Source organism: Heterodontus francisci, chromosome 44 (genome assembly GCF_036365525.1).
Source record: "Heterodontus francisci isolate sHetFra1 chromosome 44, sHetFra1.hap1, whole genome shotgun sequence".
Classification (NCBI taxonomy): domain Eukaryota; kingdom Metazoa; phylum Chordata; class Chondrichthyes; order Heterodontiformes; family Heterodontidae; genus Heterodontus; species Heterodontus francisci.
The window spans coordinates 22,359,561-22,383,450 of record NC_090414.1 but is presented as its reverse complement, the minus strand read 5'-3'; the positions used below and the strand labels follow the sequence as shown (position 1 = coordinate 22,383,450).

At 43.7% G+C, this 23,890-nt stretch overlaps 2 protein-coding genes across 13 annotated transcripts in view; one reads left to right on the top strand and one right to left on the bottom strand.

Moving 5' to 3' along the window:
* LOC137356076 (RNA-binding protein 4-like) overlaps nucleotides 1-21,098 on the top strand; it is a 53,086-nt gene extending 31,988 nt beyond the window's left edge. The window contains exons 3-5 of one of the 3 annotated variants that reach the window (XR_010970992.1): nucleotides 4,058-4,128; nucleotides 8,885-8,959; nucleotides 20,922-21,098. Coding sequence is in view for 2 of the 3 variants with exons in the window: in XM_068021870.1 (XP_067877971.1) it covers nucleotides 4,058-4,095 (38 nt within the window). In the remaining variant the exon portion in view is untranslated. The remainder of the gene's footprint in view (nucleotides 1-4,057; nucleotides 4,129-8,884; nucleotides 8,960-20,921) is intronic. The other 2 variants (XM_068021870.1, XM_068021872.1) reach the window with 2 other exon arrangements.
* Nucleotides 1-23,890, bottom strand: part of LOC137356074 (prokineticin receptor 1-like) — a 56,917-nt gene that overhangs the window by 9,645 nt on the left and 23,382 nt on the right. Inside the window, exon 1 of one of the 10 annotated variants that reach the window (XM_068021866.1) lies at nucleotides 1,505-2,016. The exons of the other annotated variants lie outside the window; for them this stretch is intronic. The gene's annotated coding sequence lies outside the window, so the exon portion shown is untranslated. Of the gene's footprint in view, nucleotides 1-1,504; nucleotides 2,017-23,890 lie in introns of those variants that run through there. 10 annotated transcript variants of the gene reach the window in all.

Sequence of the window (23,890 nt, the reverse complement as noted above, 5' to 3'; positions counted from 1 at the left end):
GGCTCCAGTAGCTGGGGGCACAGTGGTACGGGTCAAATGTGTGTGACTTCCCCCTCCAGAAATTCTGTGTCTAGCGGGGGGAAAAAACCACAACCTGCACTTGGCACCTGCCCACGTGGCATCCATTAGCTGAGCAGAACTCAAATCTGCACCCACGCCCTCACTGCTCCCCTTCCCCAATGAGGATATCTGCAACCACCCTGACATTGTGGCATTGCTCCTCCAGGTGATACCTACACCCATTCTCTACCCTGACGCTGCAGCACCCCCAGCCTCCAACCAACACAGAATAATCTTAAGACCTGTATATCAAGTGCCTTTTAAATTATTTATTGAAGTAACATTGACTAACAGAAATTGTTAATTTCTGTCAGCACCTTAAATGTTGTTGAAGAGAAATTGATACTTCTGTACGGACTGTGTACTAAAGCTTGAGAGAATTTTAACTGGAATTAACTACTGAATCTTGTTATTACTATTACATTTGTGGCCACAGGTTGCCCTTCCACAGACTAACCTGAAGACTGGTCCTACCAGACTCCTGGGAAAACCCATTTACCTTGTATAGGGGGCACATTCCACCTTATGCTTATTTTTTTAAAGCCTCAAAGTGCAATCCATATGTGAGACAATATGGTTTTGAATTTATAGAATCTTAGAACACCGAAGGAGATCATTCAGCCCATCATGCCTGTGCTGGCTCTTTGAAAGAGCTGTCCAATTAGTCCCGTTCCTCCCCCATCCTTCCCCCCATTGCCCTGCAAATTTTTCCTTTCAAACTATATGTCCGATTCCCTTTTTAAATCTACTATTGAATCAGCTTCCACCACCTTTTCAGGCACAGCATTCCAGATCACAACAACTCACTGTGTAATCTTTTTCCTCCTCATCTTCCCTCTGGCATTTTTGCTAATTATCTTAAATCTGTGTCCTTTGGTTACCAATTCTCCTGCTCGTGGAAACAGTTTCTCTCATCTATACTATTAAAAACCTTAATGATTTTGAGCAGTTAAAATTAATTTACTGCAAAGATTTCTCCCCACCCCTTCCGAAGGCACTGACTCTAACTTGGGTATGGTTACACAGGTAATTATGCTGTCCGTACCTTTAACTAAACAGCAGTTCTCTGTGTGTAAACCCAGACTGTGTATCACTACATCATATGGAGCAAGAAGCTCCTGATTTGACCCCCTGGTTGGGGTTAGCTAGTGGGCTTGAGCTGGGCTGGTACAAATTGGCCTCAGTTCCTGCCAGCTTGGGAGGGGAACCCTGATTGTGAACTAGTGACTAGGTGACAGCTATCACTTGAACTCAACCATTCTCCCCAAGCAAAGTCCCTCCAAGGATGGAATTCGAGAGTAACACCAATGAATCATACAAGGCTCTCTGAAACTTTCATTACTTGAAGACATAGTATGTCATTTGCAATGAATCTTAAAAAGGGGATTTTTCTACAGCTCAGTTAAGAAGTCTCGAGACAAGCGACTGAATTCGCAAATCTTACCTCTCACTTGGATGAGTTGTAAGCTTAATATTTTCAGCTGTTCGAAGAAACAATAAAAAAAATCTTTTCCCAAATGTTTGAAAAGGCTGGACTCAGAGGTCAGTTATTTGGAGACCCCAGAACACTGTGGAACAGAATTCAATTACCAGAAGGCAACTTAAGTTATTTTCTGTCCGTCATCACTTGGCTGTTTATATACTCACTGCACTTGGCCAAAATTAACCGTGTGGCAAATTTCCATAAATCAGTGGCATAGGATGAAGCAGGTTTATCTTTTTCTCTTGCAATTTCTCCATAACGAGCAAGTTTAATGTACCATTGCTTCTGATTAGCCCAGAAGCGTATCTTGCAGTCTTATTTGTCCTCCAAAGGCTCGATGTTGCCCTTTCTTATTTATTGTCTCGTGGTGGTAGGGGGAATATCTAAAGAAATCTCCTATTCTGGTATTTAGTGGAATTTTAGATTTCTGAAATAAAATTACATGTTTTCATGGAGGTGCGCTGACGGTATGTTCTCTCTCTCTCTCTGTCCTGAAGATTTCGTTTGTGTGGCTGGTTTTGTAGCTCAGTTATTTACTGACGCACAGCTGCTGTGGTTGCTTAGTTCTCTTCTCTAGGAGGAGCTGATTCACCGACTAGAATGTTGTCTTAAAGGAGAAGTCCTATTTTTAATTATGCTGAATTAAAGGTAACCCAGATACCTCATGTCTCATGGCTTCACAGTCGAAGGATCTTGAGTGCAGTAAACAGTGTGAGGCAGTTCCGAGGATGGGGGAGGTGATGCTTAGCAACTAAAAGGTTTCTCTTTTCCCTCGAGGAACTACAAAGGTCTTCATATATTTAACTGTGTGTCAGAAATGCACAACTCATCAGTTATTCCTGATGGCTTCCCACTGATACTCAATTTCTTAAAGGGCCCCTGACTTCATGCATAGGAATGACTTTAATTGCGAACTCTGGATTAAGGGTACTGGGTGCAGGTTGTTACCCAGATTGGAAATAAAGGAGAGAACACGGTAAATGAAGGAGTAGCAATTGGATAACACCATAAAAATTCCACAGAATGTAAGAGGAAGGAATGACTGAGGGAGGAAATATTTCCACAGAATGAATGTGCTGAACCTTATTTCAACAAAGGTTGGAGAAAAGGAGTGTGCAGGAGAAGGTATCTAGAACTTACGAGGAACAAGTGCTGGTCAGAGAAAATGAGGGAAGATACCAGAGATGTTGAGGCTGGAAAGGAGGGAATAACTGCCAAGATGGCAGTATTGTGATTTGAACAATCACCCTGCCTAACTGACAGAACCTGGAGGGACAGACCTGTCATTAGGGGGCTGGGATTCTTTGCACTCAGTTCCAGATAACCCCACCAAGGAATTCTTCATCCTGTGACTCCTTGGCTTTTGTCAACTTGTGCCCAAGCTGTCTGGATTTACTTTTAAGTGGTGTGTCTCGCAATGGAACGAGATTGTGCACTCCATCATCAGCCAAACAGCAGCCCCAAGGATAGATTCCTCAGTAGTTTGGTTTAGAACCTCTTAAATTTTCTAGTTTTATCTTTACTTGTATTTCTTTGTTTCCTGTTCAGCAAATTGAGAGTCATCTCCCCTATTTTTGCCTCTGCAGCGATGTCAGCCTGCATCCCTACCTCACCCTTCATATTGCTATTACCCCCATCTGGCTCTTCATTTTTCCTTAGTCACCCTCCTAAACTCCTCCCTACACACAGGATCCACTCATCCAGAACCTTATTCTATAACCGACAAAATTCCAGTCATTTATCACCCCTGACCTCCTTTGGCTCTGCATCCTCAGCCAATTGACTTTAAAATACTGTCATCGTTTCAAAATCCATCCCACAGTCTTACTACCTCCTGTTGTTATGTGTCTTGGTTTCCACTGTCCACAAACCTATCAGTTTCATCATCTTAATTCATCAAAGCCTATGAGCTCTGCCTTTCGACGGCTCCTAATGCTCCTTAAAATATGCCTTCCTGCGCAAACTTTCTGTCACCTCAGTTCTCCTATTCCTGTTCAGGTTCCAATCTGCCGTTTTATGACATGCCTTTGAATATTTTGTCATGGTAATTGCACGACCAGATAGATGGAACCTCTGTCTATTTAATATCTCATCTGAAAGATGACATCCCTGACAATGCAGCACACCCTCAGTGCTGCACTAGAGTTATGTGCTCAAGTCGTGGAGTGGGGCTTAAAACTACAACCTTATGGCTCAGTTGATGATGACTGTTGATTTTGAGTCCTGTAGGTCTGCAGTCAACACATGACAGAATAATTGGACAGCATTGTTGCTAATGTTACTGGGCGCTGTCCACAATGGGTGACATATGATGAATTTTGAATGGTTAAGTCAGCACTTTGTATCAATTGAAATCCAAGCTTTTTTTGAAAGCTCTTCCAATCCCACAATTTCTGAGAAAAAAACCATTGACTCATTCACAAAGCAAACATATTTCAATGGTGAAGGAAAATTTGGGGGTCGGGTCTCACTGTACATCATTTCAAAAGCTGAATCGCTTTCTTCTTCCCACAGGATATGCTATTCTTCTCTTTGGAGCTGTGCAACTTTAGGTCTTCGCATCCACTGTGGAACTATTCTGACAGGTATGTCCTGGAGGAGCTTTATGGATTAATGAAAAATAGATAATTGCACAGATCTGGGTGTTTCTTGGAGGACCAGAATCATAGAGATTTCATATAAAAGGAGGTCATTCAGCCCATCATGACTGTGCCTGTGGTATCTTTATACTGGTGCTTTGTAATCTCATTTCCTATACCCTTCAACATTTTTCTTCAAGTGCTTCCTAAATATTGCAATTAACTTGATTTGTGTAGACCCTTATAGTAATGGATTCCATATTCTAATAACCTTTTGTGCGGAAAATATTCTTTCTCTGCTCTCCTTCATGTTTTGAGTTTGAATTTATGGCCCTGTTCTTATCGATTCCATAATTCTTCACATAATTTTGAACACCTCTTAAATTCTCCGAACCTTCTCTGCTCCAAGGAAAACAGCCTCGGGCTTTTAAGTTTCTTATCCTGACTATTATCCTCTCGCACCAGTATCATCCCTGTGAATCTAAGGTGTATTCTTTCCATGGTTCCAGTGGATGCCCAAATCTGCAAACAGGACTTCAGCTGTGGCCTAATCAATGACTTGCATCGATCAATTATCATGTCCTTGCTTTTGCATTCACTGACTTTTTTTTCCCCACAAAACTCAGAATCCTAGTTTCTCTCTCTGATCTTTTACAATCCCTCCCTTTCCAGATAAGCACTTATGTCACTGTCATTGTTGAATAGGGTACAGGGAGAGAATCTGAGACCCTGGGCAATGGAGAGAGAGAGAGCTGAAGAAAGTTTAAAGCTCTTGGGAAACCAGAGAGGGTCAATTGATGCATTAATCAGGGAAGAGTGAAGCAGACAGTATTACATTCAGAGTCAATGTTGAGTAATGTACAGTCTGAATAAAATCTGTCATCATCTGTGTCTTGTGAGACTGCAGCCTCCACAATGGTATCCATGTCTGACATACGGTATTGGTGTATGAAAGTCTTCATTAACGGCAGTATCGATAGGTTCAACTGTGAATTGAATCAGTCTCAGTCTGTCTCAAAAGCAAAAAATGCTGAAAATACTGAGCAAGTTTGTCAGATTCCATAAGGAGAAAAGTCAAACTAATGGTTCCAGTGGGGACCCTTTATCAGAGCTGGAAAGCAAAGGTACATGACCCCCTTAATTGGATTAACCCAAACCAAGAGGGGATCTTTTGGATGAAATGTTAAAGATTAAGTGCGATTAAAATTGGGAATATGCGAGAGGCTAAAATTGGAAGAGCAAACTTCTCGGGTTATAGGAGGTTACATTAAAAAAAACAGAAACCTAGAAAATAGAGAGAAAAAAATAAACAGAGGTAAGGAGATTGGGGAGAGGGCTGAGGCCATGGAGGGACCATACAAGAGTAGTAGATATGTAGTCCATTGGAGAGCGTATATGTAAATTGCTGCCTCTCAAAACTGGTGGAGGTAGATGGGGGACTCACGTGGAAACTCGGCTTCAAAGACTTATGGACTCTCTCTCCCATGCTGGTAACTTGTTCTCCTTGACAGTAAGCGTCAAGAAAACTGTGGTTGTGGGACAAGGTGTTGCACCTCCGTCCCTGATAATATTAAGTAACACCCCACTGGAAGTGGTTGGCAAATTCTGCTAACTTGAGTCCACAGTGTCAGACAACCTGTCCCTTGCTACAGAGCTCAGTACATGCATAGGGAAAGCAGCTACCACCTTTGGCTGATCCACAAAACGCGCATGGGATAACACCAAGCTGACACTTAAGGACCAAGGTGATAGCTTTTAAGGCCTGCATTCTCAGCACCTTGCTGTATGGCTGTGAAGCATGAGAGACTTACAGCTACCAGGAAAGGAGTCAATAATTTCCACCTTCGCTAGTCTGGGGTGCATGCTGGTAGGACAAACTCACAAATGCAGCAGTCCTCTTAAAGGCAGAGCTCCCAATGTGTTGGCACTAATCAAACAGAGGTGGCTTCAGTGGATTGGACACATTGCAGGATGGAAGACGGTTGCATACCCAAGGACTTTCTGTATGGTGAGGTAGCTGGGGGCAGACTGCCAGTGGGGTGCCCAAAGCTCAGATTCAAGGATGCTTGCAAGCATTGCACCTGGGAGTCACTAGCTGGTGAAAGAGGTAAATGGCGATATATCCTGCAGACTGGTGTGCACTACCACAACGATCAGTGGCGACAGCAACTTGGCAACAGGCGTCACTTGGCAGCTTCATGTGCGGCACTTGTGACTCTCAAGGATTGGCTTTCACAGCCATCAGCAAAGGTGCACCAAGACACCACCTAAATGGATTGTTTGTTGCGTGTCCATCATCTTTCGTAAATGGAAGAATGCCAACACACACACACACACACACACACACACACGAGATGGAGACAGATTGGGGTGCTGCTTGAGAAAGGGGAGGAGGCACTGGCCACTCATGGGAAGAGATTTGGGGCCAGAGAACCTGAAATTGTCAAAAAAGCAGAAGTGTCATAAACATAGATAGGCAGAGACTGAATAAGAGGAAAGAGAATGGATTGAAAATGAAGCAGATGAGTTGGATGGGCCAGGAATTAGAACAATCTCTTGAAGATAGAAATGGGCATGTTTGGGAAAGATGAAATTGTAGCTGGTTTGAACGAGAGAGGTATCTGGAAGAGAGATCAGTGAAATTCTAAATAACTGATCTCCCTATGCATCTAGTTTGATTGATTACAAACCCTGCACTGCCTTTCTCTGCCTTCCCAGCTCCCATACAGGACTGTCATCAGGCTCACTTACTGCTGTCCCTCCAAAGGGATGAACTGAATGGGGAAAATGGCTTTTATTGGAAAGTCAAAATGTTTGGTGTCAATTCAATTTTTGAGAGCTCTTAAACAGCTGCTTTAAAGTTAGATTGTTGGGTCCAAAACTGTACTTAGAGCAACTGTTCTGCTTGGATCTATGGTCACCTGTGTGTAATTTTTTGCTGCTGAATATAATGGGGCACAGCTGTGACCGATAAGTGTTCGTCATTAATGGTGGCATTTCTTTGTGTTTGTTTTCATTCTGTACTTTAAAACAAACATTAACCTTTACAATGCAGTTATCCTGAACTTTTTTGGAAATCAATAATTAATTTAGTGACTGAATAAAGGCACTGCCCAATATGGTGCCATCCCATAACAGTCAACAGGTTTAATTCCCTCCCTGTGCTCTTTTCTAGTGCACTGAATAAAGCATTTGCTTTAAGTTCCAGGCTGAAAGGCGCCTGAATCATGTTGCTGTTGTATGAAACTGTAACAGAATGCAAACTGGGAGAGAAATTATTCCTCAGGAACATTCCCCTAGGCTTCTATTCCTCTTTAAAGGAATCAATTCTCAGCCAGCTTTGATGTAGTGGGCTTACTGAGACAGTGAGAGGGATCTCCGGGACTTGAAATATAACAAAGCCAGTGAGCGTGAGAAGACTAATCATCACCAGGGCTCCTAGTAAAGATGGGAATCACAGGAGAGCGCATAAATCAGCATGAAACTCTCATCATAGCATATCTTTTACACTGGTTGTTTTCCTGGCCAATAAAATATAATTAGACAAATTCCAAACACACGGGTAGATATTGACTTTGTGCAATAGTGTAAAATGAGTGATAGTGAGTCAGCAGTCTGTTTTACATTTCATACGATTTTTAAATTTCTATCGAAGTCAAATACACCCTGATTGTTAAAGGTAATCAAGTAAAACAATTCAACTCCTGCATGGTTCCCTCCCTGTCCCTCCTCCAGCACTCCAGATAGCTCAGGCCAACACAGACTGCACAGCATCTGTCAGCAAATAATGTTACCACAAAGAACAAAGGGAGTAAAGGAAACGGGCATAGTTAAAATACGAAACAAAGCCATTTTGAGTAGCTCTGGTGTGTAATGGCTTAGCTTATTAGTCTTCCAGCTAAGAGTTAAGTTGAAAGTCATTGACATGAAACGTATCCCTCCCATTCCCCAATAACTTTTCCAGGTGGCCCTCCTTCACGTGAGCTTAGACAAACAATATTCAACTGCAGAGCCTCATGCGGTTATCAACTGACATTTGCAGAATGCATTTCCAGCAGAGGCCACTGGATATCCAGCAGAGGTCACTGGATAAGCCATAAGGAGCAGGAACTCTGGCTGATTTCACTCTTCCTTAACCCAGGGGCACCTAAGCCAATATTGTGGGACCTTGCACTGATAGCCCAGGTGACAGCAGTTGGGACTCTGCGCAGGACCTCCTGACCTATACAGCTTAATACCACACTAAAAAATGGCATTGGAGGAGCTGTGTATTTCTTGGCAGATTAGGTGATTGAGGTTGACTGTACCTCTTTAACATACAATTGAGGCAATCATTTCAATCTTATGGTGTCTGAACTTCAATCAGAGACTGAACTGGTTCTGATAACTGGGTCTGTTTCACTACTTTGCACCAACCTCACATCAAACATATGGAATATTCGCACAAGAATAATTGTGCTGGGAAGTTCTGACAATTTTTTTTGACACATGCAGGAATATTTGATGTAATTGTGTGTGGAAAAAGTATCTGGCTAAACATATGGGTGTTATCAGTTATTGGCCCATCATTATCATCACTGTGCAGACAGCACAAGTCCAATCAGGTTCAGAGTTCTAATAAAAACTGACATGTTGAATTTGTCTGTTGCCAATAATGCTTTGTTGTGTCCACTTTTAACAAGAAAATTTATACCCAAATATTGCATGCACCACTGAATATGAATTCAACATTATTAACAAAATTGATAACTTGCTGTTCCAGGCTCCTGACTTGATCTGAAGTGTTTAATCCTACTTGTTGTCAGTAGTGTATTGAAGGCAACCGTGACCCTCCTTGGTAAGTGTACTGTGTTTATGCTGCTGGGCTGCTTTCTGTAATGTGTTTAATAAATTCGTGGGTTCTAAACCCCACTCCAGAAAAATCAGGCACTTAATTTAGGCTGATGCTTTGTGCAGTACTGAGGAAGTTTGTAATTGTAATAACTTAGTTTAGTGCCCATATGGCAGGGAGAAAATTAGTCAGAGTTCACACTTTGTATGTTGCAGTGATTTTAAAACAGTAGTGTACAAGTGGAGGAGTGCTGTAGTTTTTTATTATTTGTTCGTGGGATGTGGGCATCGCTGACTCAGCCAGCATTTATTGCCCATCCCTAATTGCCCTAAATTAGAAATACTGTTCAAGACTTGAAAGTGGTGCAGCAAAACGTCATGCAGTTGATCTCTAGCAGTCACTGTTGTAAAGGTGGGAAACACGGCAGTCAGTTTGTGCACAGCAAGAACCCACGAGCAGCAATGAGATACTGACTAGATAATCTGTTCTTAGTGATGTTGATTGAAGGGTAAATATTGGCCAGCACACTCTTCTTTGAAATAGTGCTGTGGGATCGTTTACAGCCCCAGGAGGGCAGATGGTGCCTCGATTTACTGTCTTGTCTGAAAGATGGCATCGCCAATAATGCAGCCTTCCCGCTGTACTACACTGGGAGTGTCAGTTTAGATTTTGTGCTCAAGTCTCAGGAGAGGAACTTGAAGCCACAATCTTCCGAATAAGCCGAGAGAGTTACCCAATCAAACACTGTACTGTGCTGTTAAACTGGAAGGGAAGCACCAATTTATTCTGCTGTTTTACACTGTGATTATCTCTCTCCTCTTCTGACTCAAAGCCACCAGGTGCCCTTTGGTACCTCACCCGTGACCATGTGTGAATGCTGATAGTGAGTGTCATTAGGGTGTTGAACCATGGAGGGCACCACAGCCCAGTCCTGTTCCTCACCTGATATCCAAGTACATACATCTTCTTGCAGCAAACCAGGGAATCAAATATAAAATCAGAGGACAGGCAGGGAATCAGGAAGGCTAGGAATTGAGTGGGGGTTGGGGAGATGGGATTATGGAATTAGAGGTCCTAGCTGTGGAATTGGGGATGCCTGTGGTTTGTTTGGTGTGTGAAATGGGGGTTAGCGTAGAATTGAGGAAGTTGGCAAAACAAAAAAAAGAGCGATCAGAATAATTAAAAAAATTGAATTATTATGCAGAAGCCTGCATGTAGAGATGTGATAATACCAGATTCAGCACACTGCAGGGCGTTGATCTAATATAGCAGCAGTCAGTGCAAGGTGCAGTGCGTCACTACAGGAAAATTGAAGCTTGGAGAAAGGACTGGAATTCTAATCAATAGGCTGTGTGCTTCACTCCACTGCAAATTGCAGAACAGGTGAAAAATTATATTTTAAGCAAGGGGGCGAATTCTGAACTTTCTGATCATTGTTATGTCTCCTTTTATATCTCATCTGATTTCATTTTGATTTCGAGGTAGCACTGAAACAGGCCCTTCGGCCCAGCGAGTCTGTTCCGACCATTAACACTAATCCCATTTTGCTACCGCATCTTCACCTGTCCCTATATTCCCCTCCCTATACTCAGGTAAATTGGCCATTATAAATTGACCCATCAACCTGCAAGTCTTTTGGCTGTGGGAGGAAACCGAAGCAAACCCACGCAGACACAGGGAGAACTTGCAAACTCCACACAGGCAGTATCCAGAATTGAACCCGGGTTGCTGGAGCTGTGAGGCTGCGGTGCTAACCACTGCGCCACTAAGTGCTGGAGAATAGCATGTAGTACAGTTCCAGGGACACTGGCTGCCTTCCTTTAACTCACCCGCGACCACCATTTTCCCTGTATGAATCTGCGCAAGGTGTTGACTGGCTATTCTGCCATGCTGGGCATTGCAGTCAATGTTCTCCTCACTTCATATCCACATGTGCCCTTTTCAGCAGAGATAACAATCATGAGTGGAAATATTATCTCGTCAGGACACCCGAGGCCAGTTGTATTGTCCCTGCCTGCCCCTCTGGCTGAGATAGCTATCAGCACACAGCAGAGGTAACACATGGGCACTTCTGGTCTGTATGGCTTTGAACCACACTGGAAAAGGCATTTACCTGGTGAACCATGGTGGGATCCTTTAGATTACTTGATTAAAGTGGGTAGTGTTTGGGAAAAGGAGACAACCCAGAACTGCGGTATGTTATTTATGTTGATAGAACCACATGGAGTGGAATGATATTTTTGTGGTGGATGACTTCAGTTCAGACAATATCATTTGTGTTATTGAGGCATACGTATCACAAGGTCCTAGTTTCGATCCCGAGTCTCTGCTGTGTCAGCATCTCAGCTAGGCCAGTAGCAGGATTGCCAAGTTTGGCCTCAGTACTCTTGGACTAGGGAGGGAATGAATTGGCCTGGGTTCTGCTAACTACCAACTGGAAATAAGCATGTGTGAATATCTGAGGATGGGACTGCCTTGGCTGTAGTGAGTAGCCTGGATTTCCTTCCAATGGCAGACCAGTAGCAGAGTGAGAATAAATACCATCTACGAAAGGAACCTACTACAGTTTTCTCCCACAGCCGGTCTGCAGTGATTAATGTCATACCTGATTGGTTTACTGCTCCAAGGAGAGCGGCAAGCACAGGCTTTAATTTGCTGTGGCCAGTTAAAGGTCCGCATCATCTCTGCAAGAACTGGCAGAAACAGCAGCAGCCTTGAAGGGAGTAGCAACTGGGCAAGACTCCCAGCCAGGTTCTCAGCCACATCCCTTACAGTGCTTTTGCTGGAGGAAGTCAGGGTCATCAAAGTAAGGCTGTGGGCCACTGAGGGTAGGGAACCTCATGAGTATGGTGCAGGCTGACTGGAAGGAGGTGGCAGAGGCAGTTGGCACAATCTCCATCATTCCATGCCTTTCCACAGCATAGGAAGCTATTCAGTGATCTCACAGGTAAGTCTGGACAATCTTGCCAATACATGTCTTTTACCACTTTTCAGTCTTCATCCAGCTCCTTATCTATTACAAGGTTTCTCTCTCTGCAATTGGAGAATAAGGGAACTTAGCTCTGCAAATAATCAAGCACTTTCTTTACTCAAAACCACTGTACTAACTCTCACTGCCTGACTAAAGGGCACGTCCACATCACGAAAGTATGCACTCGTCAGTCACATACCCTTAAACATTGACTTCTGGAGAAACAGCAGCGTTAAAAACTGAGAGTACATTAAGAGGAGCAATTCAACATGGTTGGCAGGCAGACAGGAGAACCTGTGGGAGAGGCTGTGATGGCACGAGAAGGTAAGTAAAAGTTGGGAACTGCTCGTCCAACCTAGTCTCAGCTTTACGTGTGTCCTCAAAGTACTAGCATGCTTTACACGTGGATGTCATTTCCTCAGGGGAGAATGTTGTGTATGTGCAGCTAAACAAGCTTTTCTGTGTTTTATGTTAGAAGGAATGCCTTGCAGGAAAAATGCCTGGCCCTCTAATGATCACCCAGGCACTTCCACTGAGCAGTTAACTCCCAGAACCACAGGCTCCACTACTGCCAATCACTTACAAACTGCATCAGGGCATCCTACTTTGGACTAGCTATTTCCTCGTCCCTGGTGAGCTGAAGTAGAGAAAACTAGGCTGAGGACCCAAAAGACACCCAGCGTACTGAGGGCAAGAAGAGCACTGATCTCCTATCCAGGCAGTGGAAACAATTTCTACCCTCTTGTGCAACATGTTGTGGTAAGGTTCCCACGATGCTTTGACTGGGGGTGGGGGGGTGGCACAGCTGGTTTGTCTAATTGGCCTGTACTTACACTGACCAGTAGCAGCAAGCTGGACGCTGTGTTCAGAGATAGCATAGAGTATGCTCCCTTAGGCCTCCTCCAATACCAACAACACAAGGGAGCTTTTGGCATGGGTCTGATGTTCCCCTTACCACTATGGAGCAAGCTTGGTTAAATAGCTGCGTCCCTGAGATGAGAGCTATGTAAGTGTTACATCCAGGTGAGAAAGTGTCTGGGAGTCTCTTTCAGCCTTCACCTGGTCTTATTGTAACAGGATTTAATTTTAAACACACTGTGTTTTGAGCTCCCCCTTGGTGAATCCTTGTTCACCGCTTATAAGGCAAAGAAATGAGCACAAACAGGCCTGCTTAGGTTTTAAAGAAGAACAGTGAAGTTTATTAACACACGAACTCTAATTCGGTTAACGCTGTTGGATAGAGACAGAAAAGAGAAGAAAAATAGTGGAGACGTTTAAAGCACTCTCTGAAGTGTGTTTTCTGTAACTGCTTTGAGTTCGCTGTGGAGTCCTTGAGTGTCGGTAGTCTTGCTTTTCGTTGGGGGCCCCAGTATTCTTCTTAAACCTTGTTCACTGTAGGCGCTGTTTCTCTCTTGGGGTTCATATGTCTTCAGTGGTTTCCAAAGCTGGTGAGAGCAGACAGGAAAGAGGTCTTTTCAGTTTAGAAGCAAACAGCTTTCTGAGTTTTAAAACTCTATGGCAAGTTCAAATTAAACTGGTCTGACCAGTCTGCTGTGTATTGGGGAGGCAGGGACTGGTTCCTTTGTTTCAACACAGTCTGCTGGTCTGCAGAAAAAGGTCTTTCCGGTGAGGGGTCTGGCAATTCCTTGTCATGGGCTAACTTTTCTTCCCTGCAACAATTTTTAAGTTTGAATGTTTATGTGGCAAAATAGTGTGTGCCTCATTCTTTGCAGGTGAGGGCCTGCATGACACAAGCCTCTAAAGCTCCATTCACCTCCATTGGGAAGCACCTCACACAAACTGGAGATGGGGGGGCGCAAATCCACTAGTTGACATTGTGTAGACACACTGTTAAATATTTGGTCTCCTTCTGTGCTATATATTTCTATGATTCTTTGATTTAGATAGAATGGTAATTTTTGACCCTTTGTTAATTTGGTGAAGTAAACACAGCTTGTGTAAATTTTGGGAACTTCTTTTGTGTGTGTACACTTTCCTGTGTTAAATATACACAGGCAGCTGACAAACAGCTCCTCTTCAGGTCTACGCATGTCTTTTTGTGCTATTTCCTCCTTTTGCTGGCATTGTGACGTGTATATATATATATATCCTTCCCATACTGTATTCTCCTCCTGCTATGTAAACAGAGGTTTTATTAACGCTACCTTTATCAGTGCTCTGAGAATCAGCAAGGTGTTCATGATTGTTGCTGGGTATTAATGTTGTAGTTGTATATGTAGCACTTGCAGTAGTTTTTTTTACTTGCATTAGCAATTGTTATTATAGCAGTAGTTGCATTGTTTTAGTTGGAGTAGCTTTTATAAATGTAGAACTAGTACGTGTAGTATTTTATATAAAGCAGTTGCCACTGACCACCTCCCAGTCTCTCAAGACAAGGAGGCCAAAGAAGGTGTTAACGCAGTTGTAGGACTAGTTGTTGGTTAGTGATTATTGTAGCAGTAATATTTGTAGGACTAGTTGCAGTAATTATTATAGTAATAGTTTTTTTGGCTGTCATGTCTAGACTGGCCAAGAGGGTGTGGGAAAATGGTGCACTGACACAGAATACAAAAGTCTCGAGTGTTTCAAGACTGTGGCCTCAGTCCCTTGCTCTACGGCAGCGAGGCCTGGACAACGTATGTCAGCCAAGAGCGACGTCTCATGCGGTGCCTCAGGAGAAACCTTGGGCCTAGGTGGCAGCATTGTATCGCCAACATCCCCAGCATATACACCCTACTGAGCCAGCGGCGCATGAGATGGCTTGGCCATGAGGCGCATCGAAGATGGCAGGATCCCCGAGGACACATTGTACAGCAAGCTCGTCAATGGTATCAGACCCACCGCCTGTCCATGTCTCCGCTTTAAAGACGTCTGCAAACGCCACATGAAATTCTGTGACACTGACCACAAGTCGTGGGAGCCAGTTGCCAGTGATCGCCAGAGCTGGCGGACAGCCATAAAGGGGGGGGGCTAAAGCATAGCGAGTCAAATAGCCTTCGCAGTTGGCAGGAAAAAAGACAGAAATGCAAGGGGAGAGCCAACTGTGTAACAACCCCGACAACCAATTTTATCTGCAGTGCCTGTGGAAGAGTCTGTCACTGTAAAATTGGCCCTGACAGCCACTCCAGGTGCTGCTTCACAAACTACTGACCTCCTCTATGCACTTACCCATTGGCCTCCTTATCTCGAGAGACAAAGAAAGAAAAATAAAAAGTTTATTGTTGTAGTACTACTAGTACAACTAAAATTAAGACTACTACAGCAACTATTCAACACCTACTAGGAGTAGCTGGAGAAGAAAGTAGGAGAACGGGGGAAGTGATGAGGGGAGTGGAGAGAAGAGCAAGACAGGAAGAAAAGACTCACCTCCAGCATCCTTACTGAAAAATACATCTCCATTCCTTCATTGTTACTGGGTCAGAATCCTGGAACTCCCTACTAAATAGCAGTAGTAGTGTGGATGCCATGTGAGCCGCATGGAAGATGGCAGGATCCCCAAAGACATTGTACAGCGAGCTCGCCACTGTATCAGAACCACCGGCCGTCCGTGTCTCCTCTTTAAAGACGTCTGCAAACGCGACATGAAGTCCTGTGACATTGATCACAAGTCGTGGGAGTCAGTTGCCAGCGTTCGCCAGAGCTGGCGGGCAGCCATAAAGACGGGGCTAAAGTGTGGCGAGTCGAAGAGACTTAGTAGTTGGCAGGAAAAAAGACAGAGGCGCAAGGGGAGAGCCAACTGTGCAACAGCCCCGACAAACAAATTTCTCTGTAGCACCTGTGGAAGAGCCTGTCACTCTAGAATTGGCCTTTATAGCCACTCCAGGCACTGCTTCACAAACCACTGACCACCTCCAGGCGCTTATCCATTGTCTCTAGAGATAAGGAGGCCAAAGAAGAGTGTGGATGCCTCTACACTATATAGACTCCAGCGGCGTAAGATAGGGATAGGCAATAAATGCTATGCCTTACCAGCAACCTGAGAATGAATTTTTTAAAAAACAAAAATGTGAGCGTATTTGTGCTGGTCCTACTACCATACACAACATTACATTTATGTGACTTGTAAGATTTGACGATTCCAAATCATCTTCTGGCCAGCTGTACAGCTTCCACCTCCACTGAACTTCAACTCATCCAAAGCTGCTGCCTGTACCCTAACTTATTGTAAGTCCACCAACACCTTCATTTTAAAATTCTCATCAAGTTGCAATCCCTCTATTGCCTCATTCTTTCCACTCTTGGACTCAGGAGTATGAATGTTATGTTTGCTCTCTGAAAGCAGTAGTGATAACACTGTGAGCTCTGGAGCCTGTCTGTGATGATCTAATTAAATTACACATTGCAGAGATCTTGAATTACTTTGAGGCAACCAAGAGCAAATTACACATCGCAGACAAATGTCAGTTGTATCTTGTCTTCCAAGGGGACCAATCAGAAATATGGTCCGAACCATACCCCAGAATCTCTACCCCTATGATCACAGTCCAGTAACACAGAGAAAGAGACTAAACAGGAAGGAAAGTGGATGATGAGGTCTGGCAATAACAGGGGCTGCCTGTGGTTTGTGCTGTAATCAATGAGTGAGATTTAAAAGAGAGAACTAGCAGCTGCTCCAAACTGGAAGGAAACACCAGAGAGACATTAACACAATTTACTGCCAGGGTCTAATGGCATACGTGCTGAAGCAATCTTGCTGCTGACCTTGTTACCTTTAACTATTTTCAACCATTAAATCCCACTTGCTTCACCACAGTGTCCCGAGCAGAGCTTCCAGGATCCATCCCTGGTTGCTGTTGCTCTCGGCTGAATTGACAGTTGAGGTGCTACATCTGACCTCAGTGGCTGATGATCCCTTTTCCAACTCAAGACAGAATTGCCGCTGCTAATCACAATCCAGAGACCACATGGGGAAGGTAGAAGACCATGCCAGGAGCAGTACCAGGCATACCCAAAAACTAGGAAATGAGGTGATGAACCTGGTGAAACTACAACAGATTCACATGCATGCTAAACAGCAGAAGCAACATTGTATACTTGGAGTTAATGATCCTACACCAATCAGGTCAAAGCGCTGTACTACTGACATTTCCAGTCTCGAAAGGTGGTGGACAATTAACGAGGGGGGTGCAGCCTCTAGGAACATCCTCATTCTCAATGATGGCGCAACCCAAAATGTGCATGCAAAAGATAAAGTTGAAGTGTTCATAACCATCTTCAGATGGAAGGACCAAGTGGATGATCCATCTCGCCTTCCCCCCACACCTCCCCCAAGGTCCCAATCATCATAGATGGCTGTCTTCAACCAACTCAATTCCCTGCTTGTGACATCAAGAAAGGTTTGAGTGCACTAGACGCAGCAAAGGCAATGAGCTCTGGCAATATCTGTTGTCCTGAAGACCTGTACTCTGGAACTAGCTGTGCCCTTAGCTAAGCTGTTCCAGTAGAGATATAACAATCTACTAGACAATGTCAAAAATTGTTGCAGCTAAGTCCCGGTCAACAAAAACCAGGAAAAATCCAACCCAGACAATCATTGTCCTGCCAGCCTATTCTCAATCATCAGCATATAAACAGCACGTCGTAAAACTATTCTATCAAGTGGCATTTGTTCGCTGATGCTCAGTTTGGGTTCTGCCAGAACCACTTGGCTCCAGACCTCATTGCAGTCTTGGTCCAAATAAGGACCAAGTGGTGAGGCAAGAGTGACTACTACCCCTGACATAAAGGCAACACACAACCAAGTGTGGCACCAAGGATTCCTATTAAAACTGAAGTCAATGGGGATTAAGAGGAAAACTCCCCAGGGGCTGCAGTTATACCTGGCATAAAGGAAAACGATTGGTCAGTGGAGACCAATTATCTCAGCCCAGAACATCGCTGCAGGAATTTCTCAGGACAGTGGCCCAGGCCCTGCTATCTTTAGCTTCATGAATGACCTTCTTCCAGCATAAGGTCAAAAGTGAGGCTGTTTCCTGATTTAAAGTGTTCAACATCACTTGCAATTCGACAGCACCTCCCAAATACACGGCCTCCACCTCCTACAAGGAAAAGGGTAGCATTTGCATGGGAACACCATCGCCTCCAAGTTCCCCTAAGAATCACACACTACCCAGATTTGTACAAATATCACTGTTCCTTCATTGCTTGGTTAAAATCCTGAATTCCCTACCTAACAGCACGTGGGAGCACCTGCACCCAATGGACTATAGCAGTTCCCGAAGGCAGCCTATCACGACTTTCAAGGACAAGTTGGGATGGGCAGTAAACACCAGCCTTGCCTGTGATGTCTATATCCTCAGAATAAATAATTTTACTCACGAGTATTGAACTAAATTGCAACAACCCCTGTCTGGGCTGAGAGCAGGTTTTTCTTAATTGATAAAACGGCCCTAGCTTTAAAGCACTTCCTTCCTCTCCACACTGTTTCCCCAGGAGGCAGTTACCTGTTGTCATTAGCAGGCCTGCTGCTCCATTCATGACCTGCCTTGTGACGGATGTTGGCTGTTACATTTTCTTTCCAAACATGCAGCAAAAGGAGATGCTATTAGGAGGCAGGATTATCCCAGTCTCCATACAGCAAGTGAAAGGGTCCCATTAAAATACAATACTTTTGCAAGGTGTTTTCATTTGAGTTGCCTGGCCTCCACTTTGTAACACACTTGAAATCAGGACTCAATGTGGGGACCACACGCTCATCATTCTATGATTTAACAGTCTCTCAATTTATCAGGTTAGTGGTTTATGGTTGCTCTCCAATTACATAGCTTTTGGAAGTATGTTAGCAGTCAGAAGATTTCATGTAGTGGCTGCCTAGTCTGAGAGCTGGTGACCATAATTTATCACTGGTCAGAATTAACTATGTGATTCAATCATGGCTTTCTAATGGGAATTGGATAAGCACCTGAAGAGAAAAAAAATTTGCAGGTCAACAGGGAGAGGGCAGGGGAACAGGATTAGTCGAGTCACTGTTGCAGAGAGCTGGCATGGAGATGATGGGCCAAATGGCCTCCTCCTGTGCTGTAACCATGCTATGATTCCCCATTTTAAGGCATTGCTCTCAAAAAGAGATTCAGAAACGATGTAGAGATCCACATCATAATTATTTACCCTTCATTTTCTGAAGCTGTCACTGTATTTGCACTGCAATTACGTTCCAGTCAGAAATCAAGAACTGATTTTTTTTTCAATTTAGCTTTCACTGATGCCTGTACAAAAGTCAGAGAAAACTGTCACAAAATTATAGGTGGAATCTCTACATTATTCTGCACTCATCTCCTTTGCACAATGTGTAGGAGCATTTCTTTTTTATTTGTGCTCCTGAAGTTGAAAATATATCCATGTCTGGAAACGGAGGAGTTTACATTCTGGGCACCGACAGCCAACAGCACGCATTCCTGGGTCACCCTGCTTTAGATCGGGTAAAGCTCCCTCCACACTGTCCCACCAAACACTCTCAGGGCAGGTACAGAAAAGATTAGATACAGTATTTCCTATATTTTGCACCACAAATAGGCACCACATTGAGTCTGAGAGGAGCACCTCTAATGCACTAGCACAAAGTAGCCATTTTCCACAATAGTTGTCCAGTGGCTGATCTGAATGTAGGTCAGACATAAAATACCAAACCTGCTGTATGACACAAATAACTCTCAAAGGTCTACAACATACAAGAGTCAGAAATAGATTAATGCATGTATGAGAAAATGGAAGATTCAGTAATGTGGGGCTATCCCCACTGACTTTCCACCTTGGACCCAAGTACAGACCCAGCTCATATTGATAGGATGAAACTATCCCTTTCTGTGGAGACTCTAAGATTCCCAATTGACAATGAACTTAGGGCAACATCCATTTAACAAGCTCTATCGCCACATGGCTGTGTTTTCATACACTCAAACAATGTAAAGCATTTTAACCATGAAATGAATAATAACTTTATGCAGGTGCAGAACAGATAACTCCACCCTGCTTAAAAAAACTATTTCTCAGCACAGTTTAATAGAATGAAGCTCATGGAACATTTGTAGACACTATTCCAAAATCTCTGCTTGTTAATTTCCGACACCAAACAGTTTCTACACCAAACAAATTTCACTTCTGCAACTTTGTTCTTAAATTTCTTTACTAAATACTAGCTACCACGGAGTCGTTAAGGCGAACAGCATTGATACATTTAAGGGGAAGTTAAACACATGAGGGAGAAAGGAATAGAGATGGTAAGGGTTGAGAGGAGGTTCGTGTGGAGCATAAGCACTGGGATGGACTTGTTGGATCAAGTAGCCCATTTCTGTGCTGTAAATGCTATGTAACTATGTAATTCACCATCAAGTGTGGTATTGAGTCATACAGACTAGACCCAGGTTCTGTCCCAACTCTGTTGACCTCAGTAGACCTAAGTCAGGGATTTGGCCAATCAATCCCCTGACCCCCAGCAGGGGCTCGCTTGTTGACACATGAAGGGCACCCCACTTGGGTGAGGTACTGGTGGTTGATGGGCACCATGCCAACTACGTTCAAGTAAGGAATCCTCCCCCGTCTCCCCTCCCCAAATCAGGGGAGGAAATAGAAGCATTAAGAATAAAGAAATACACAGATGGGGATTGTGGGATCACATATTGGAAGCTGCTGCAATGCAAATGAACAGTTGCCATTAATGACACCAGCCAAATGTGATGCAATATTTTAAATGAATGTACTAATGTTCTACAGCATTGTGGCCCTGCTGGAGGGAGAATCTACTTGACGGTCATGGTGGAGGCATATTTGTAAAAAATTCATAGTGTCCAGTGAAGGAAATGAAGAGGTTGGCTTCATACAAGAGCCCAATATGCATCCTGAGTTTGGAAGCTTGTGATTGACTGGGATGTGCCATGCACGATATGATACAGCAGGGTTTAAATGCTATCCTGTGAATATTAAGAACTGTCTCTGACTCACTGTGAATACGGCTATATCCATGAACCTTTCAATTTATACAACTATACTTTTTGCTTCTAGGCAAAGTTATATAGCAACAGAGCCAGAAAGAAGTTTCCAGGAGACTTTGCTGTTCCAGGATAAAGAGGAACGTTCTACTGTTACACAACAACAACAACTTACATTCATATAGCACTTTTAATGTAGCAAAACGTAGTGCTTAATAAAAGCATTATTAAAAAACAGATTTTTGACACAGAGGTTTTAAGGATCATCTTAGGAGGAGGAGGAGAGGTTTAGGGAGGGAATTCCAGAGCTCAAGGCCCAGGTAAGCTGAAAGCACGACTACCAATGGTGGAGTGATTAAAATCGACAATCCTTACCCTGTTAAATAAACAGGAACTGCACAGAAATTCTTATCTTGCTGAATAAATAGATTTGCTCGGCTGTGAGTCTTCTCTGGGAATAGCTGGCTGGCATACCCATGAAGGTTAAGTTCCACTTGCTGGTGTTGGCATAGCAGTATGGGAACCACCTGATGCACTGGACTGCTACAACATGGAATGATGCACCTGGAAGAGCTCCTGTAGTGTGAGTATACACGTGAGATACGCACACTATGCTTATTGCTGCTACAGTCTGTGGCATTCACTGCATCTCTGTGATGTCACAGTGCATAGCTGTTAAAACAAGAGTCATGCACCACGTACTTTGCTGATTACACCTCAATAACATTATGTTTGCCGTTCCACGTGTTGGCTTCAGATGTGAAAGGCCCTGAAGTCCGGTACCTTATATCCTTCATGGTCCTGAAAGGTGTAACACTGGCCAGCTTCCCCCTTACCAAATTTCAACACCAACTACTGGGTACACCCCCAGGCCAGAGTTGATTCAGTGGGTCAAGTGGCCATTTCTGATTGGGATATGCAGATTTTAGAAGGACTGTTAGGGCCACCTACTTAATTTGCCATATGCAGACACTAAATTTAGCTCCCTATTTCCATAACCTTGCACAAAAATGCACCTTTTAACACCATTACAATGAAGCTGTAATACTAAAGGGCAGAGATGTTAGGGTTCTGGATATTAAGAGGAACATTAATTGTTGCTACCTAAGATATCATGCTGCCAATGACCATTCTTTATCAGCCCTTGCCTATTAGTAAAAAATCATTTGAGATACAGGGGAGTATCAAAAACATCTTCATGTTTGCCAGTGCTGAGGTGGAAGGGGTACCACTGACAAATTTATTTCACCCAGCAGAATACAGGCCAAAGTGGGTCAGTAGCTGGACACCCATCCACCCCACCCCCACCTCAACCCCTCACCAGCAGTGGATCATAAAATGACAGTATAAAATATTATAACAGGATTGAAAACTAACAATAGTTGTATCAGCCGAAGTCTGTTGCGCTATTGTTTTCCATTCTTCTGCCCAGTTTAATGCTAATCTCTACCACCAACAGCACAGGTCTGCTTTTTGTACATTTGAACCACCCAATTTTCTACTGTCCTCTTCGAAAGGTGTGACCCTTGCTGGGAGCTACAGTTCTGTGGACGCCAGCTTCCCCAGGTGGCTGTTTTTCATGCATGAACTTGGACAGTGAGTGTTGACAGGCGTCACATCTGAAACCAATCCTACTCTCCACCTACGTTCTCATGCGTGTATTCTCCAGGTGGTGATCAGGAGCATTAACATTGGCTGATCTGTTCCCTCCCGACCCAGAGGTTCTGAACCCAACTGCAGATGCCACTGCTGTTCAGGGTGAGGCTGACTAACTCAACATAGAACAGCGATGGGATGGGACTTCAGCACCAGAGAGCTTCTTAGTAAAAACAGCTTTCAGATAAAAAATGAACATCTGTCCCAATAAAGAAAATCTAGAGAAAAATGAGAGACTGGTATTAAATGCAGCATCTACCTAGGCTCTTGAGTGGAGTCTTTTATGGAAAAGGATTTCCAACAGCACAGACATGAGGTTGAAGTTTTACAGAACACACAAATAGAATTTTAAAAAACACTTCAAAAATGATAGATCAAAGAAAGGCATTGTTTGAAGAAGAGGAACAGGTTTAAAGGTGCCTTTGTTAGCATCTCTCTTTAATCTGAAGCCATTAAAGACCTCCCTCTCAGGAGAGCTTTTAGGGAAATAGCAAGAGGAGACAGCTGTGTGGGCACATTTTACCTGACAGATTAACAGGCTTTTAGAGATATTGCAAGCTTTAAATCAGCCTAATTTTAAATCAAAAACAGGGCTTTGATCAATGAAGCATTGAGCAACAGGTTATGGCACCTCTCAGATGTTACCAGACTATTAAGCTCCCATAAAGTAGGCCATTCTCACAGTAGTTTAAGGACTAAAAGCATCACCTCTTCCATACAGACCATCAAGGTCCCAGGTTTAATCCCTCATTTGTGCAGAGCCTGCTGCTCAGAACCTCTCCTGACATTCTTGAGGACACAGATAGATCTCTGAACAAAAACCTTTGATCGAAGGATGCTGACCCATGTGTGTGTGATATAACCACTTTTTGACTCTGTGTCCCAGAACTCGGGCAACCCTAACACTGAAGAAATCCCCCCTAGGTTGAGGTCTACGTTATAGATACGTTAGTGAGATTGTAAACAGTGTGTGTGCATCTCACACATGTGCACATACACAGCTGTGTAGAATCCTTGGGAGAGAAACCACAAGAACCGGGAGACTGCTTTCCTCTCTTTAGGATTCTATCGCATGCATTTGGGGAAAGATAGCCAGTGACAGTGATCTTTTCAAAAGGGGCAAGGCTCCACAAAGTGCAGCGGCTCCAGTCAAGTTCAGTGTTAATGAACAGACACGATAGGTAGGTTAAGGGACGCCTGCAGTGACTAATTAAAACATTATTATGCACATTGTTCTATACACCATCTCTGAACTACCCATACCAATCAATCAGTTAACTGGACGCAACTAATGGCATGGGGTGCAACTTCTCTGCAACTCTATGCGACTGCTCATCCATTTTAAATGTCTCTTCAGAAGTCTCTTCCTGGCCCTTGACTTGCTGA